The sequence below is a fragment of the Notechis scutatus genome, chromosome 8 (genome assembly GCF_049901735.1).
Source record: "Notechis scutatus isolate UNSWTSFEM ecotype Mainland chromosome 8, rNotScu1.2, whole genome shotgun sequence".
Lineage (NCBI taxonomy): Eukaryota > Metazoa > Chordata > Lepidosauria > Squamata > Elapidae > Notechis > Notechis scutatus.
The window spans coordinates 14920561-14939203 of record NC_142016.1 but is presented as its reverse complement, the minus strand read 5'-3'; the positions used below and the strand labels follow the sequence as shown (position 1 = coordinate 14939203).

Sequence of the window (18643 nt, the reverse complement as noted above, 5' to 3'; positions counted from 1 at the left end):
GTACTGTACACAGCGAAAACATTTCCTCTGAGATATTTATTGCATATGCAATTTATGCTTCCTGATCTGACTATACAGGTATGTATCACTTCCCTCTTTCGTTCTGATTTGGTTTTAATGATATTGCAATGTGGCCAGCCAATCAACCCGGGTTTTTTTTTTTTTGAAGGACTGATACTGAAGCTGAACCTCAAATACTTTGGCTATCAAATGAGAAGAGAGGACTCCTTGGAAAAGACCTTGATGTTGGGGAAGATGGAAGGCAAGAAATGAAAGAAGGGGATGGCAGAGGATGAGATAGCTATATAGATTCACCAATGCAAAGAACATGAATTTAGGCAAACTCCAGAGACAGTGGAAGACAGAGTGTCTGGCATGCTATAGTCCATGGAGTTGTGGAGAGTAGGACATGACTTAGCAACTGAAAAACAACAAAATCAAGATCAAGCAAGGTACTAATACCACTCTATATAGCCTTAGTAAGACCACACCTAGAATATTGCATCCAGTTTTGGTCACCACACTATAAAAAAGATTTTGAGACTCCAGAAAAAGTGCAGAAAAGAGAAACCAGGATCATTAGGGGACTGGAGACAAAAACATATGAAGAACGGTTACAGGAACTGGGCATGGCTAGTCTAGTGAAGGACAAGGGGAGACATGATAGCAATCTTCCAATATTTGAGGGGCTGCCACAGAGATGAAGGAGCCAAGCTATTTTCTAAAGCAGGGATCCCCAACCTTTTTGATGCCGCGGCCCGGTACCGGCATCAGCTGGGCGCCGCGCCCCGGTACCGGCATCAACTGGGCGCCGCCATCTTTTGACGAAAAGTGCTTCGGTGACCTCACCGGAAGCACTTTTTCATCAAAAAGATGGCGGCGCCAACGCTCCGGTGAGCTTTTTGGGTAGAAATGGCTTTCTACCGGAAAAGCTCACGAAGCGCTAGCGCCGCCATCTTTTTGATGAAAAAGTGCTTCCGGTGAGCTTTCTACCTGGAAAAGCTCACCGGAAGCACTTTTTACCAAAAGATGGCGGCGCCAGCAACCAGCGGCCCGGTAAGAGTTGTTCCGCGGACCGGTATCAGTCCGCGGACCGGCGGTTGGGGACCCCTGTTCTAAAGCACCCAAAGGCCAGACAAGGAATAATGGATGGAAACTGATCAAGGAGAGATTCAACCTGGAAATAAGGAAAATTTTTCTGATGTTCAGAGCAATCAATCAATGGAACAGAAGTTGCCTTCAGAAGTTGTGGGAGATTCATCACTGGAGGCTTTCAAGAAGAGGTTGGACTGTCATTTGTCAGAAATGGTGTAGGATCTCCTGCATAGGTGGGTGTGGGGTTGAACTAGATGACCTACAAGGTCCCTAGTTGCCTGTCATTTCATCAAACCAAGAAACTTACATCAACTGGCACTAGAGATCAGACTAAACCTCAATCTATGTTAGCTCTTTGTTCTTCCTAAGGGCAACCAATTCCTTCCCAGACATTTCTAAGCATGACACAAATGAAAATGTCTACTGTTTTATTCTCATTTAGTAGCATGCTGAATTCTACCAGCTGTGATGATTCCACAGAATTTCCATATCAAAGGTTCACAGTAATTGGTATAAGCTTCCAAGTATGGACATTCTTTTGATAGTTGAAAAATGCCCCCAGTCCACCTTCTGTTTTTGTAAGTCATTGCCACCTTTTACGAGAGCAAGTCCCACAATTTCTTGAAGAAATACCATAGCACTCTTTAGAAGAAATAGGTCAGATGAATGCTACTCACTACTTACAAAGGTCTCGACCATATTTGGCTTATAGTTGCGAAGGGTCTTTGCAGCAAAGAAAACATCCACCAGCTTGTGACACCTGATCATCTCCAGGATCATGGTGCAGGCGCAGAAGGTACCACTCCGTCCACCTCCATTCCTAGAGAAGAAATTAGACACATGAAGAATGCATCTAAAAAGGTGCCCAAGAAGAACTATGGTTTAGCCTAGCATTAGGGAGAGAACAAAAAAACCAAAAACAAGCAAAGGTACATGTCCAGTTTTCCCATACCATCTTACAGATCACTTGAGAGAGACAACATTAAAAGATGGGTTGATGCTACTCTCATGTAGTTATCCTTCACTGAAATGTTTTGACTGGAGAAAAGATGCAGAATTCATGGCATTCTTGCACACGTTTAGTATCTGATCCTTGAAAACCATGTCATTTGGAAGCTTTAACAAAGGGCTCTCGAACATTTACACCATTTGTAAAATGGTGCTTAGTCAAATGCTGGCCAGCTCACAGAGACTTTTATTCATTGAACAGTAAAGGACTCACTCCTTTATTATTGTCTTCAAAATGTGGAAAACACACAGGAATTACGATCAATCCTTGCTGTCTTTGATTTTAGAAAAAGCAGCAAGATATATCTCTTCTTAGATATTAATTGGTTTAACTGATGACTTTCTACTTGGAGTGGCCGGAGTTATGCTTTGAACTTTTTTTTTAAAGTAATCATTTCTTTTTGTATTTGGCATTTTTCTCTTAATCTCCATGCAAGTTATTTACAGGTAAGACAGGCTAGGCTATAAATCTAGTAAATAAGCAAAAGCTGCAGAAGCAGCTCTCGTGTCCATTTTGTTTTGCTCAAGAGGAATAATAATGATCTGGTATGGAAATGAACTGGCAATGAACTGGAACTTAGTTTAATATTTATTCTCATGGTTCCCACAAGTGGCAGAACAGACCATCAAACTGCACACTTTTTCAGAAAATGATGTGTTTTTTTCTGAGTGATGCATCATGGAGATACACTTTCAAACATAGCCATTTTGAAAACAAAAGACCCCAGACTGCCTGCTTCTGATAGAATATGATGGCTGGTGGCAATAGCAGAGAAATATCCCTTAGTAAGAGATTAAATTGCTGAGCAAGCTTCAATTGAGTGCTTAAACACACAGGAGTTTAAAGAGAATTTAAAAAAAATAGAGGGGAAGGAAACAGTTACACAGTACTATGAAATGGTGAGCAACTTGTTAATGAAGATAATAGCTGCAAGCACTATTACACAGTTGTGGTCATCAGCATATTAACCTTTCAGGAAAAGTATTGCATAAATGCCAACACTGTATTATTATGTGTACCAGGCTAAAATTGTCGCCTATTTTAAGTGGATAGGATGGAAACAATCTTCAAATAACAAATTACTGTTTGGGGTATTCCATACACAAGTTGAGATCTCGTGTTTGGGTTTGAGGCACAGTTATTAAAAGTCTTCGACTTACAACAGTTCACTTGTCAGGTTTCCAAGTGATGAAATCCATTTAAAAAGAAAAGTACAAAGTCCATCTTTCAAAAAGATTTCTTTTATTTAGGAAAGCATCAAATTGGCAAAGTCCATGGTAATTCCACATCTGACACAACCCGGAATTGCCCCACAATATTACAAGTTAGAAACAACCCCCAAAAGTCACATTCTCCAACAGAAATAATTCAACAATGCTTGATGTCATAAATCTCCACCTCAAGAGCCCCAAGCAAGGACAGCTCGTTTCCCACGGGAAGGAAGATCACCTAGCCAAAACAACTCTCTTTATCTCCACTCCTCCCCCTTTAGGAATGTGACGAGCCCGAAACCTTCCCCCATGACTGCCACAGAGAAAGTAAGGAAAAGAATATATATTAAGCTTAACTAAAATGGCTACACATATGTCATTTTCGGGCTTGACACACTTAGTGATCATTCAATGTTACAACGGCACTGAAAAAAAGTGACTTACATGCCATCCCATGTCATCCCCTTTTTGCAACCTTCTGACATGCAAAACCAATGGGGGAGACCGGTGGTGGGGTTCAAATAATTTAATAACTGGTTCTCTCCCCGAATGATTTCTTCCAACAACCAGTTCACCGAATTGCTCAGAAAGTTAACAACTGGTGCGAACTGGCTGAGACTCAGATTCACTTAACCAACGGTGTTACTAATTTAACAAGTGCAGTGGTTCACTTAACAAATGGGGCAAGAAAGGTCATAAAATGAGGCAAAGTTCACATAACAAATGTCTCAGTTAGCAACAGTTAGCTCATCAGTCTGGAATCCGCATTGTATATTGGACATTAATACAATTGAGCGAGTCCAGAAGTATTTCACGTGAAGAGTACTACACTCCTCTGCTCGCAACAGAATACCCTACATCCCCAGGCTTGAGATTTTGGGTTTGGACAACCTTGAACTATGCCGCCTATGGTTGGATCTAAGTGTAGCACACAAAATTATCGGCTACAATGTCCTACCAGTCAATGACTACTTCAGCTTCAACCGCAACAATACAAGAGCACACAACAGATACAAACTCAATATAAACAGCTCCAAACTTGATTGCTGAAAGTACGACTTCAGCAACAGAGTGGTCAATGCCTGGAATGCACTACCTGACTCTGTTGTTACATCCTCTAACCCCCACTCCTTTAACCTCAAACTAACCACTATTGACCTCGCCCTATTCCTAAGAGGTCTGTAAGGAGCATTCCTAAGAGGTCTGTAAGGTGCACCATCGTGCCGACCATTCCTGTCCTATTGTCCCCATTTATTCATACCTATTTCCTGTACTCTTACTCATGTTTATACTTATACCTATTATCTTGTAAGCCAGGGGTCTCCAACCTTGGGCCCTTGAAGCCTGGCGGACTTCGACTCCCAGAATTCCCCAGCCAGCAAAGGTTGAAGACCTCTGTTGTAAGCGACTGACAAATCAAATCAATCAATAAATAAATAAAATAAACATAAATTTTGGGTGCAATTGTGGTTATAAGCTGAGGACTACCTGCATTTAATATGATCATTTCCAACCTGGGCATTCTTCAGATTCTTTGGTTATCAAACCCCAGAATTCTCCAGCTAGCAAGGCCCTTGCTAGAAATTCTGGGAGTTAAAGTCCACATATATGGAATTCTCTGGATTTGGTGAAGGCTGTGGTAAGTGAAGGTGGCAGGTGGTTTTCTTTTTTCTTCTTGTAACAAGACTAGCTAAACTCTTTGAAGGTTGTTTTCCGAGCTGGAAAACAGATCAGAAAACATTTTGGCCAGTCTCTCTCCGCTGCTATTGCATTTAATCCAATTGTGAAGCTAACCTCAAAAGGAAACTTAGTTGCCTTTTTCTGGATCTGATCACACAGCTTTTCTATTGCAGAATGTTATTTTGAAGGGGAAAAGATGGGCATTTAGAAATGAAAACTCCCAAATCAATCAAACCGAACACCTGTGCGTGATATTGTCACTGTCTCAAACTCCCAGTATAAGATTAAGCCGCTTCAAGTGTTGCTACTCAAGCACCTGTTTGGCTTTATGTAAACTGGTGTGACCCAAGCACAATTAGTTTCTCTCCCAGCAGTATACGGGCATGTCGCCAGCTTACGCTGTAAATTCTTCTGGGCACGGATTCCCTTCAGAGCTAATAAATCCTTCACACTTGATATAATCAAATTAAGCAGATGTATACAAGATGGCTGTTTATGAGCCAAAGCCTCCTATTCTCTCCTCCTTTCTTTCCTCAATTCCTTTCCCTCTGGAATTTGCAGACATGCTGCCAAATTATCTTTAGACTAATGCACAACCTTAATTTGGCTGTTTCATTACTGGATGCCCTTGTCAACTTGGAAGCCTGCTTGTTCTCTTGGAGTGTGGATGTTGTTGAACCAAAAATCAACAACTGAAGAGCAACACAGTGAGTGAAATTTTTTCTCTCTCAGATACCTTTTGAAATTGGTTTTGGCTGCTTTTGATTCCCAGTTGCAGCTCCTTTACTTAGATGAAGCTTAACCTGCTTTTTTTTTTGCACATTGCATTAGCCTTGTGACTTAAGAGAAGTTTTTTCAGATTTCTGGGCAGAACTTGTGAAATGTTGAGTTAATGAGGTGAATAGGGATACCGAGGAGAAAAGGTTCGAGGCCTAGGGTTACATTTCAATACAATTTAATTGTATCCATGTGCTTAATAAACACTTGCACAGGACACAGGATCCTCTGGTTTGGTTAGACCGAACAAACTTGGATCACTAAACTATAGCTTAATCATTAATTGGATCATTAAACTATTCAAGAACCTGCCTTAGGCCCATGCAATCTGTTTAACAGAATAACTGTTGGAAAGGAACTCCTTCAGGTAGGAAACCTGATACCTTTTCAGATAAGTGGCTATCCAATTTCTTCTTAAAAGCCTCCAGTGATGGAGAACCCACAACTTCTGAAGGCAAGCCATTCCACTAGTTTCTTATTTATTGTTCTCACTGTCGGGAAATTTTTCCTTATTTTTAGGTTAGTTCTCTTCTTGCTTAGTATCCCATCCATTGTTTCTTGTCTTGCTCTCTGCTGCTTTGTCAAATAGCTTGACTCCCTCCTCTCTGTGGTAGCACCTCAAATATTGGAACACTGTTATCATGTCACCCCAGTCCTTCTTTTCACTGGACATAACCAATTTATTTATGAACCGTTCTTCATAGGTTTTAGCCTCTTAATCATCTTTGTTGCTCTTCTCTGTACTCTTTCCAGAGTCTCAATGTCTTTTTTATATCGTGATGAGATCAAAACTGGATGCAGTATTCCAAGTGTGAATTTACCAAGGGATTATAAAGTTTTCTAACACTTCACTTGATCTTGATTCTACCCAGCCTAGGACAGTGTTGTCTTCACCCTGCTCCTCTTCCATTCTTCCTTGGACAAGCATCCATGCTGAAGTCATGGCTTATTTAAACCACGGTTTTCATTATATGCAAATTATATGCATTATATGCAAATTATATGCTTAGGATTAATTTCTGCTTATTGGCCAGGATATAATAGTAGGCTCACAGTAGGGCTTACGGTCTTGACAGATCTTAATCTTTCCTATACAAGACTCTACAGAAACATTGGCATTAGTAATCACATTCACAGGATTTGCAAAAGGACATTTATCTACAGTACTATTTCAACTACTTCCATGTAGGCTCTCTGCCTATGAAGAGTTCCAATCCACAGAACCCCACGATCCTATGTGAATTCTGTTGCTAACAAGGCAGACAACAGTGCGGCATTGACTTAGGGACAAGAATACCATCTCCCTCACTTGAGAAACATTGGTTCTCCATTGGTCTCTTCCCGCTTAATCCCAAGGAATACTTACAAACAATGGACAATGGTCCTGCCATTGCCGTTCTCTCCTTGCCACTTCTCTACTTGGGCTAATAAATTCAGAAAAGACTTTTTTGAATCTGGAACATCTCTGTAAGCTGACCACCGCAGGTACTGAAAATGCCGGACCATCAAGTGTCCTTCCTGTAACTAGAAAAGTCCTGTTATTAGTTCTCTTCTTGTCAAGAGTTTGCTAAAGCCATATTGGTTAAAGATAAAAAGGTGGTTAGAAGAAATGACAGCACAACAAATAGATCTAAAACCAGAATTGTTGTTATTAGGTATACTACCGGGGAAATACAATACAAGAATTACATACTTCATATTATATGTAATAACAGCAGCTATCCTAGATTACATAAATATCCACATTTACACAAACTGGAAAAATGAAAGTATCCCTACAGGATGAAAAGGTATTTTTTAAAAAATAGAATGTGCTGAAATGGACAGGTTAACGATGGAAATTAAGGTTAAAGAAGAAATGGTTACATCATTAACCTGTCTATTTCGGCACATTCTAATATATATTTTAATACCTTTTCATCTGTAGGTATACTTTCATTTTTCCAGTTTTGTGCATATGCGATTCTAGCTGCTGTTATTATTTAACATGGGATCTACTGAGTATAAATAATACAGAGTATTATTTAACATGGGATCTACTGTACAAATGGTTAGAAAACAGATGCGGAGATTACCGTATTTGCCGCGTATAAGACGACTTTTTGCCCTGAAAAGATGACTCCAATTGGGGGTCGCCTTATATGCCGGGTCGCCTTATACGCCGGCAAATAGTAATTGGGAAGCACTGCGGCTGCCCGCGGCTGAGGCACTTTGCGCACCGTGGGAAACGAATCCCGTGAAGCCGAAAGGAGCAGCCAGCCTTTTCCCAGCTCCCAAGGAAACGAGGCTCGCACCGCCCGAGCTCCGCTGAGGTATCCGGCTGGGGCTGTCAGGAGTTGTTACCGCTGGCGCGGCTCCGCTGCTCCAGTCCCGCTGCCCCGGGAAGGGAAAGGCAAAGCGCGGCTCTTCCTTTTGCCTTTCCCTTCCCGAGGCAACGCAGGACTGGAGCCGCTGGAGCTGCGCCAGCGGTAACAACTCCTGACAGCCCCAGCCGGATACCTCAGCGGAGCCCGGGCGGTGCGAGCCTCGCTTCCTTGGGAGCTGGGAGAAGGCTGGCTGCTCCTTTCGGCTTCACGGGATTCGCTTTCCACGGTAGACAAAAGTGCCTAAAAAAAAAAAAAAGTGCAAAAGTGGAAGGCATGCGGAAGAGGGGGAGTATATAACAAACTATATTTTGAGTGGAAATGTTGGGGTCGTCTTATACGCCGGGTCGCCTTATACGCCGGCATATACGGTAGTAACTTTATGATGGAAAATATTAACAAAATAGAAGTAAATACATACATACGTACGTACGTACGCTACAAGTAATATTACCAATGGATTGTACTTGACTACAAATTATAGTTTATAGAGTGACTAGAGTTGAAGACTATATGGTATAACTATGAGGATAATGGTTATAATTATGGTGTAAAATAATATGTATATTCAAAAGAAATTACATTGTATAATTATGAGAAAAACGGTTACAATCAGCGTGTGTAAAACTATCTACACTTAAATGAGATTTGATACAACAGTACACTGGCGTTGTAGAAATGGAAACATGATGTATAATAAATGAAAATGTATAATGAAAATAAATGATAATTTTAAAAAAAAGAGTTTGCTAAAGCCAGCTGTTCCCGGATGAAACATAATTTGGAATCTGATAGGTCAGGGGTGTCCAACCTTGGCAACTTTAAGACTTGTGGACTTCAACTCCTTCTGGGAGTTGAAGTCCACAAGTCTTAAAGTTGCCAAGGTTGGACACCCCTGTGATAGGTGTTATCAGCTGTCCGTCTCCTTGGTTTTTCTTCTAGGATAACAATACACTAAACCTGGGTTGCTCAATCTTGGCAATTTTAAGATGGGTCAGCTAAATTGGCGGGGGAATTCTGTGAGTTGAAGGCCATGTGTGTTCAAGTGCCAAATTTGGGGAAACCTTGCACTAAATCATTCACAGCTCCCCAAATCTTTGAATTTAGTCCCAGAAACCTCATCAAACGGCAAATTTTATTAAGAGGGAATATGCATAACAAGAGAATAATCTTATTAACCAGATTTTGGGTTCAATGTTAAGAAATGAAATCAAATTTATTTTTTTGTCTCTATGATATTCAGTTGGTTTGCTTTTAGAAGAAACACTTAAGAATGTCATTCAAAAACTTTCTGGAGATGGATTGCCCATACTCAGAGTTTCCCAAAGATGTCAATTCCCAGAATTCTTAGAAATGATGAAGCTAGTTACAGAATTCTGGGAAGGATTCATGGTCAGGAAATATTGTTCTAATCTAGGGCATAGAAACAGGAAAGAGAGCTGAATTTCAACCATTGCATATCCAGGACAAACAGTAAGAGGGAGAAAGGTCTTTTCAGACAGTAATAATATTCAAAACTTCACTTCAAAATGAGGTAAACCTACTCAGCTGAACTTCTGCCCTAAAATTCTACCCCTTCATTAAGTTAAGATGAGGTTCCCCTAGTTGTACCCAACTTCATTTACAATATGACTCATTGTTGGGTCTCAATCCTGTAGTTGCTAACCAACTGGCTTACATTATTTTATAGCAGGGAGTCTGTGATTCATGAAAATAGGGAATTACCCACTTAGTACAACGTGAATCACAGGCAATTCTACTTAGACAATACTGCTCAAAAATTTTCAACTGTTTAGCTGTGGAGAAAAACAACTACTAGATCTAATAGATACATAACCAACCAAGTGTATAAGCATATCAAGATTCCTTGTGCTTCTGATGATGCTACATGCTGATAAAAATTTTAAAAATAATAATAAAGAGATGGAGAAAATTAAAGCTATTAATGTATTCCTTCCAGAATGAATTTTAGAGCATCAGCTGTAAATCAGCTGAGAGGCACAGGACACTTCATGGGGCAGAATAAAATAATAGAAGAATAAAATGAGCGGCTCTTATTTGGTTCTGAGTCACTGTTTCTTTGAACTTCTTCCTGAATACAGAAAGTCCTCGACTTACTATCACAACTGAGCCCAAAATTTATGTTGCTGAGTGAGACAGTGGTGGGATTCAAATTTTTTTACTACCGGTTCTGTGGGTGTGGCATGGTGGGCATAACCTCGCTTAACAACCTTGTGATTCACTTAATAGCTGCAGTGATTCACTTAATAATCTGGCAAAAAAAAAGTTGTAATATCAGGCGTGTCTCATTTAATAGCTGCCCCGCTTAGCAATGGAGATTGTGGACTCATTGTAGGTCAAGGACTACCTGTGTTAGAGCTACACTTGTTTCAAAAATGTTTTGGAAGAGGTGCTTACTGGTGTACGAAAGCCAGAAAAGCACAACCTTTTTATAACACTACTGTATTTGCACTCCCAAAAATTCCATATCATCCCTTCCAACCACAGTTGGAAAGAATGCACAGCCCTACTACATTTGCAGCCAGCCAGCCAGCTCCTAGCAGTCAATGGCCATTGGCTGCTTGCATTCATTTGGTATTCACCACATCATCATCATCATCATCATCATAGAGAGAGATTGAAAAGGAAAGAGAAGGGAAGCAGGGATAAGGAAATGAGGCCCTGTAATACTTTCATAATATAGGTAGATTTGCAATATAATGTAGTTAGTATGGAATGGAACGAGGAGGGATTACAGCTAAGCAAGCCTAGAATTTAACAGCACTGGATGGAAAGCTCGGTACAAAATCAGCGGAAAGGATGGAAATCCTACGAGGCTCAAAACAGGTTTTCAGACTGACTCTCCGTGGATGGCATTATTAATGCCACTGTAATGACTTGGGACAGGAGAAACACTATATTGAAAAAGAGAAAAATCATCTACCAGTTTCTGAGCAACCTGCAGTGGAGATTTTCATCTGTGTTTTCCTTTCCTTTCAAACGAAATCTTTCTGAATCAGGGAGCTATCAGGACCACAGTTCCTATAATCCCCAAACAGTATCTACCATCAAAATAGGGGCTGGAAGTTTGTGGAGATTCTAATCTAATGTATTTGGAGGGCATTTGGTCGAGTTCAATTTTACATTCAGTTTAAAGAGAAGCTTCCAGAAATAGCACTTAGGCCAGTGATGGGATTCAAATAATTTAACAACCAGTTCACCCAAACCAGTGCAAACTGGCTGAATCCCACCACTGACTTAGACTTATATAGTGCTTTATATAGTACTCTTTAAAGTACTCTCTAAACCAGTGATCCCCAACCTTTTGACGCCGCGCCCGGTACCGGCATCAACTGGCCGCCGCCATCTTTTTTGACGAAAAAGTGCTTCTGGTGACTCACGGAAGCACTTTTTCGCCAAAAGATGGCGCGCCAGCGCTTCCGGTGAGCTTTTCGGTAGAAATGGCTTTCTACCGGAAAAGCTCACCGAAGCACTGGCACCGCCATCTTTTTGATGAAAAAGTGCTTCCGGTGAGCTTTCTACACGGAAAAGCTCACCGAAGCACTGGCGGCGCCATCTTTTTGATGAAAAGTGCTTCCGGTGAGCTTTCTACCCGGAAAAGCTCACCGAAGCACTTTTTACCAAAAAGATGGCGGCGCTTCAGCAACCAGCGGCCCGGTAAGACTTGTTCCGCGGACTGCGGTGCACCGGTCCGCGACCGCGGTTGGGGACCCCTGCTCTAAACGGTTTACAATATCAGCATATTGCCCTCAACAATCTGGGTCCTCCTTTGATCGGTCTCAGAAGAAGGGAAGGCTGAGTCAACCTTGAGCCAGTCAGGATCGAACTCCTGGCTGTGGGCAGAGTTACCATGCAATGCTGCATTCTAAGCACTGTGCCACCACAGCTGGTGGTCAAATCTTTCATCCAGTCCCATTCTGAAGCAAACTGCTGAGGTCGGTTTTCCTACTCTAACACAAGACACAATTCTCTGTCTTTTAAAACAAAACTAAAACAAAATGCACAAAAGACAGACAGGTTCATGTCTTTTGAAAACATCAACACGAGATGGAATGGACTGAACTAATTGAATGTGGATAATTGACATAATAACAAAACAGGGCTAATTTGGGAAGGCCCCGAGGGAAGGTTAGCCCCATAAAGACCTAAGAAGGGTTGTGCTGGATCACATCAAAGCTTATCTAAGCCAGCATTGTGAATCACACAGCAGTCAATTGGCTGCGATCAAAAGGTTTGTCCACCTAGGGAGGAAGACATCTGCTCTGTTTCATGGTTGCTCCCAGCACCTGTATTGGTCATCCTGAGGCCCGCTCATTCACATTGGAGAGATCCTTTTCGAGCTCTTGGTAAAGATCTACCAGTGGAGAGAAAATACTATTCAAACTCCTTCACTCAGCCACACAGGCCTGCAAATAGTGACCACTCCCTAAAGACAGTGAAATGTTTAGCTAGTCTGCACTGAGCTAACAATCAAGTCCTTTTCTTCCCAGGCACTTCTATGTCAGATAGAGTGGAGTGGTGCAATGGCCTAGAAGTGGAGCTCTCGCCTCACAATCAGGAGGTTGTGAGTTCAATCCTAGGTAGAGGCAGGTATTTCTCTCTCAGGGCACAGTGAGAATATATCTGCTGAACAAAACCCCGCATTGGTGACAGGAAGAGCATCCGGCCATTAACTCTGCTTGCTCCCTTCAGTTGCCCAGACTCCACCCCGCAAGGGATTATGGGGTCATTAAGTGGAGATGACTTCTACGTCAGATAGAGTCACCTTATCACTGAGATGAGTGGCATATAACAGGGGTCCTCAACCACCGGGCCGCGGACCGGTCCCGGTCTGTGGAGCACTCTGTACCGGGCCGCAAATAAAAAAATATGGCGGCTTTCTTCGCCTTCGGTGAATGCTGCTGGGATCGGGGATCAAGGACACAAATGAGAGAAGGGGAGGAGGAAGCAACCAAAGCCTGTCCTGCTCTCTGGCTCAGCGGCTTCGGTTTCCTCCCGCCTCGTTCCTCTCTCAGTCGCTCTCTCGCTCCTCCACCAGCCCAGGAAGAAACTGCTTCAAAGAAGCCGGGGGGGTGGCTTTTCCTGTCGCCACAGCGCCTCCGAAGCGCCCGTTCACCCCCACCCCACCCGCCCGCCCGCGGTTCAATCCACAGTGCTCCGTTCTGCCTGCCTGCCTGCCTTCTTCGTTTCTGGTGAGAATAATAACTATTCGCCTCTTTTTATCAGCCGAACCTGCTCCGAAATGAAGAAGGCAGGCAGGCAGGCAGAACGGAGCACTGTGGATTGAACCGCGAGCGGGCGGGCGGGTGGGGTAAACGGGCGCTCGGAGGAGCTGCGGCGACAGGAAAAGCCACCCCCCAGCTTCTTTGAAGCAGTTTCTTCCTGGGCTGGTGGAGCAGCGAGAGAGCGACTGAGAGAGGAACGAGGCAGACACCTGAGGGAGGGAGGGAGGGAGACACCTGAGGGATGGGGCTGAGGGAGGCAGGGCCGAGGCGCCCTGAACTTGGTGGTTTGCTGGCAGACGTTTTATTACCCGACTAGGTAACAACATCAGATGTTACCTAGTCAGGTAATGAAACGTCTGCAAGCAAACCACCAAACTCGGATTCTCCCCACCCCACCCCGGTCCTTGAAGAAGTGTTTGTGCTTGAAACTGGTCCCTGGTACAAAAAAGGTTGGGGACCACTGGCATATAACATATGTACAATATATATTGAGAGAAAGAACTAGCCCCATCTTAACATGAAAGCCAGTGGAGTTGACAGTCCAACCCACCTCACAGGGTTGTTGTGGGGAAAATAGGACGAGGAAGGCATATTGGATATGTTTGCTACCTTGAGTTATTTGTAAAAATAATAAAGGTAAGATATAAATAAATAATAACATAAATATAAATTTAATAAGTAAATAAACAAATAAGATGGTTTCCTCGTTTCTTCTATCCATTGCCTCTCCATTGGAGAGGCTAAGCCTCCTCCATGCTCCCAATCTCTCAGTGAGCTCCTGACAATGGTTGCAAACTAGTTTTGATGAGATTGATGGAGGTGTGTGTTAACCCTCCAGTGACAGTAGCTTGCAATAACTTCCTAATTACAATTAAAAATCCTTTTTTTTTTTTTTACCCTGAACAGCAGTTGGGTTTCATGTAGAAACTTGGCGACCTCACCTCTTAACCATACCTCCAATTCTTGTATAAACAAAATTGCCTACTTCTTCTAATATTACCAGATTACATTGATCATTCAATTTTGTTCTGCAGTCCAATTGGGCATGTTTCTCTACTGTCCAATTACAGAACTACAGAAAAAGTCTTAAACTACCAGCCAAGAGACCAAAAAACTATTACATTACAGTTATTGCTGGTGGAAAAAGAAAAGAATTACCCCAAATGACCACAGTGCAAACCCCTTTCCCCTTTCCATTCCTCTCAGATCAATTTTTTCTTAAAGAAAGAAAGAAAGAAAGAAAGAAAGAAAGAAAGAAAGAAAGAAAGAAAGAAAGGAAGGAAGGAAGGAAGGAAGGAAGGAAGGAAGGAAGGAAGGAAGGAAGGAAGGAAGGAAGGAAGGAAGAATTGATTTAGTTTAAAAACCCAAAACAAAACAGTGCAGACGTTTAGAGCAAACTCACCCGTGTTATATTCTGCACCCGGAAAAGACGGGCTACCACATCTTCATCACTTGACCGAGATATATATTCCACCTGCATCGGTCCATATTGCTGAAGGCCTGGTTCTGGCCAATACTGTAAACAAGGCTTTAAAAAAGAGGAGCAAACAGTAGCATGAATACCTGGCACTGTAGAGATAGATTTACTTCACCTAATAAGGCATAAGGTGGTGCATTTGGTTTGGAGTTAATATGTTGTACAAACTCAACCAGGGAGAGCAAAGGTAGAAGGGTGATTTCAAAATTTTAAGGTTGAAGACAAGAGTTGATGCATGCTTCAGTGGATTAAACTTTGCAATTCTCTCTTCCCGTTCACCATTAAATGTTTCTTCTCTCCCCTTCCCCAAAACTTCTAAAGTTTGCCTCCACTTTTATGCCCATTGGTTATTTTACTTCGTTATTCTCCTAACAAAGAATAATCCCTGCACGGTAGAATCCCTGCATTGTGGAATCGAGCAACGTTTACAGTATTTTGCTTTTATGTGCAATTGTAAAACTCATCACTCCTTCCTGCACAAAACCACTTCTGGTCCCTCTTTCTCTAAATGAATAAATCTCATCTGGTTTTTTCCCCCTCTCTCTCTCACAGGGAAGCAATTCAATGTCATCAACCTCCCCTTCAATCAAGGTTTGTTTTCAGCCAATCCCACCTAGGATACATCAGGACAAGGTTTAATATTGCTTGATATTAAAGTGGCAGGGAATGATGACTGATAGGAAGGACTCTTGATATTCATTTATCTGGCACAGCCAAACTGATGCATTGTCTACTTGGGGAATTATGAACGAGATTGTTTTCAGACCATGTTCATCTGTAAATCTTATCTCTGTAAATATATATTCAGGAATAGGCATGAACCAACAAATTGGTCCACTGCAGCAGACAGAAGGCATAGCCATTGAAAAGGTCCTTGTTCCCAGGTTGTAATTCAAGGATTTTCCCTCCTGTTCTTTTGAGTCAACAAATGTTTGCCTCTTCTCTTGATCACTCTGATCTCCGTGGACAGAATGAGTCTCTCTCCAGCATGAAAACTGCTATTCCTGCCGCACCAACTTCAATCCCTACGGCAGAGGTCGGCAACCTTAAACACTCAAAGAGCCACAAAAGTCCTAACCAGAAGCCCCCCATTCAATTCTGGAGCCGACCGGAAGTCTGGTTCCTCCACCATAGAGTCTCCTCCTAGAACAGCTTCCTTTTTCCTTTTTCCGACCAGAAGTCCGGTTCCCCCACCATAGAGAGTCCTCCTAGCGCAGTGTCCTTTTTCCTTTTACTGACCGGGGACAGGGAATCACAGCAGAGGGATGAAAGAGCCACATGTGGCTCTGGAGCAGTGGGTTGCTGACCCTGCCCTATGGCAACTACCAGGATGGAAATATCAACACAAAACCCACTTGTTTGTCACTGAACTTTAACCCAACATTTAGCCTTTTCAGTCCATCTAACAATTCAGGTTACATTGGATAGCAAATGTATTTAAAGAATACAGGTAGTCCTCGACTTACAACAGTTCATTTAGTGACCATTCAAAGTTGCAACAGCACTGAAAAAAACCATTTATGACCATTTTTTTCACGCTTACAACCCTTGCAGCATCCCCATGGTCACATGATCAAAGTTCAGACCTAAAGAAAGTTCATCTGTTTAAATTAGCCCATTTTCTGGATCTGAATCATAAACTCATCCAAAAGGATGAACTCGCAGAATGTGATAAGCTGTGAAAATGTACATGAAAAGTTAAAAATAACCACACTTAGCATGCTGTACAGACACAAGCTGAAAGTTTTCAATTGACTTGGTTAAATGTGCTACACAACTCTGATTACGAAGACCAAAGAAGAACCAGAGTTTCTTATGTAGGATGAAAATAGTTCTGCCTCTCTTCTCTTTTCCAGTTATCCAGATCGCCCTCTTGCAACAGAGTTCACTGCTTGGATTTCCTTCTGTGTCAATTGCTTCCAGAGTTAATTTCACTCCTGAATAAACTCCCTTTGGCCCTGCAGTATTACTAGACCTCCTGATATGGTAGCACTGAGAATAATGTTTATTTTCCTCTTCTGTTTATTAAGCACGCAGTGGTCCCCTTTAACTCAGCCAGCAAGACTGACAAAAGAACACTCATCCTGACTCAAAGGGGGGTCCTTTAATTCATTTGTCTCCTTGATTCAGTATCAGTAGTACGACAATAAGTTGGGTCATTGGCCCTGGAAGTGTCTGATCTTGACTCATAAAATCATCCATTTAATGAAGGTGTCCATTAAGAGTCTACAGTATTAATGTTGTGCTTTTAAAAAGCAAATCAAGCAAATTAACATTATGGACTTGTAATGAGTTCTTAAAACTGCCACGAACCCAACAAGAGTGCTTTGAAGATTTAGGGAGGAAGACTCAAACTTCCCAAATGCTCCACAGTTTGAAGATCTAAATACACGAGCCACAGTGGTGCACAGTGCAGTACTGCAGGCTACTTCTGCTGACTGCCGGCTGACTGCAATTTGGCAGTTCAAATCTCACCAGGTTCAGGGTTGACTCAGCCTTTCATCCTTCCGAGGTGGGTAAAATAAAGGCCCAAAGATTGTTGTGGGCAATATGCTAACTCTGTATTCTGTAAACCATTTAGAGAAGGCTGTAAAGTGGTATATAAGTCTAAGTGCTATTGCTATTGCTACATAAACCCAAAATTAAATCCATAGGATTTAAAATTAAATCCATATCCCTGCCTTTGCCTAAGCATCAAATTCCAGAATTCCTCAGAGGGCCTAGGCATGTTCAAAGGCTCCAGGATGGCAAAGGCAAGCATAAACATTCTATGGATTTAGATTTGGAGGATCTATAGATTATGAACCTACATACTGGAAGACACCAGGTTGGAGAAGGTTGCATTATGCCACCTAATGTCACTTAACAGCATGGCAGCAGTCCTCCCACCCATTGATTGAATGGTCTCCCAGAATGGTCTTCTCTGGTCATTTAGTTGCCAGCTTCCGGCTCAGTCCACTGTGCAAACCCAAATAAATCTGTGATTTATTTCAGCAAACCATAATGATCAGAGAAGCAGGTCACCAAGGCCTCTTCAGCTGACTTACAATGGCCAAATACCCTTTAGCTGTGCGCCTACAAAACTATCTCAACAGTAGCCAGTGGCTGGCTGTGTTTTGCCCACTTCCCTCTTTTCTTTTAAAACAATAAATCTAGGGTGACTGGCTGTGACTGTTCTTTGCCATTGAATGCACAACTTCCATTGGCTGGAGGGCAGCAGCAGCATCTGCACAGCATGCGGATGGACATATTCCAAAAATTGCTCAAGCCAGACTCCATTCTTAGCTATTTAAGGAGTAAAGAAAAAATAGTCTTAAGCCTAAGCTGCTTCAAGCATTCTGCCTATAAAAGACCTAAAATCTAAACAAGAAGGGGTGGGGGAGAAAGCACAAATGGCAACTAATTTTAAAAATTATTTTGAGGGGATCTTGGGTCAAAGAAAGTGATGACAAATGGCAAGTTTTGCACCCCAAACCAGCAATGAAAGATAAACTGATATAAGGTTGGCTAAAGAGTCCAGGACTTACTACCTCAATGTGTTTGAGTTATTTGCTATTCCAGTCCTGCTTATCATTTAACTATTTCATCCCATCTTTTTTTTCTTTTTGCTCAGGCTAAAGAACTCAGAGTACCTGCTCAGTCGGCGTATTTGTTATTTAGATTTCTGCCTTTTCTCCAGAAACTCAAAGTACTGTATTGTTTTCAGTACTTTTCCCACAAGAATAACTCTGTAGGGTAGGTTTATTCATTTATTTGTTTAGCATATGGCGATGTTACGTTAGCCA

The 18643-nt window shown here is 42.0% G+C and overlaps 1 protein-coding gene across 4 annotated transcripts in view; it reads right to left on the bottom strand.

Moving 5' to 3' along the window:
• PTPRU (protein tyrosine phosphatase receptor type U) overlaps positions 1 to 18643 on the bottom strand; it is a 397711-nt gene that overhangs the window by 13662 nt on the left and 365406 nt on the right. For all 4 annotated transcript variants that reach the window (XM_087970795.1, XM_087970796.1, XM_026679426.2 and 1 more), the window contains 3 exons: positions 14784 to 14909; positions 7139 to 7296; positions 1780 to 1915 (listed from right to left, as the gene is read on the bottom strand). In XM_087970795.1, the coding sequence (XP_087826921.1) occupies positions 1780 to 1915; positions 7139 to 7296; positions 14784 to 14909 (420 nt within the window). The remainder of the gene's footprint in view (positions 1 to 1779; positions 1916 to 7138; positions 7297 to 14783; positions 14910 to 18643) is intronic.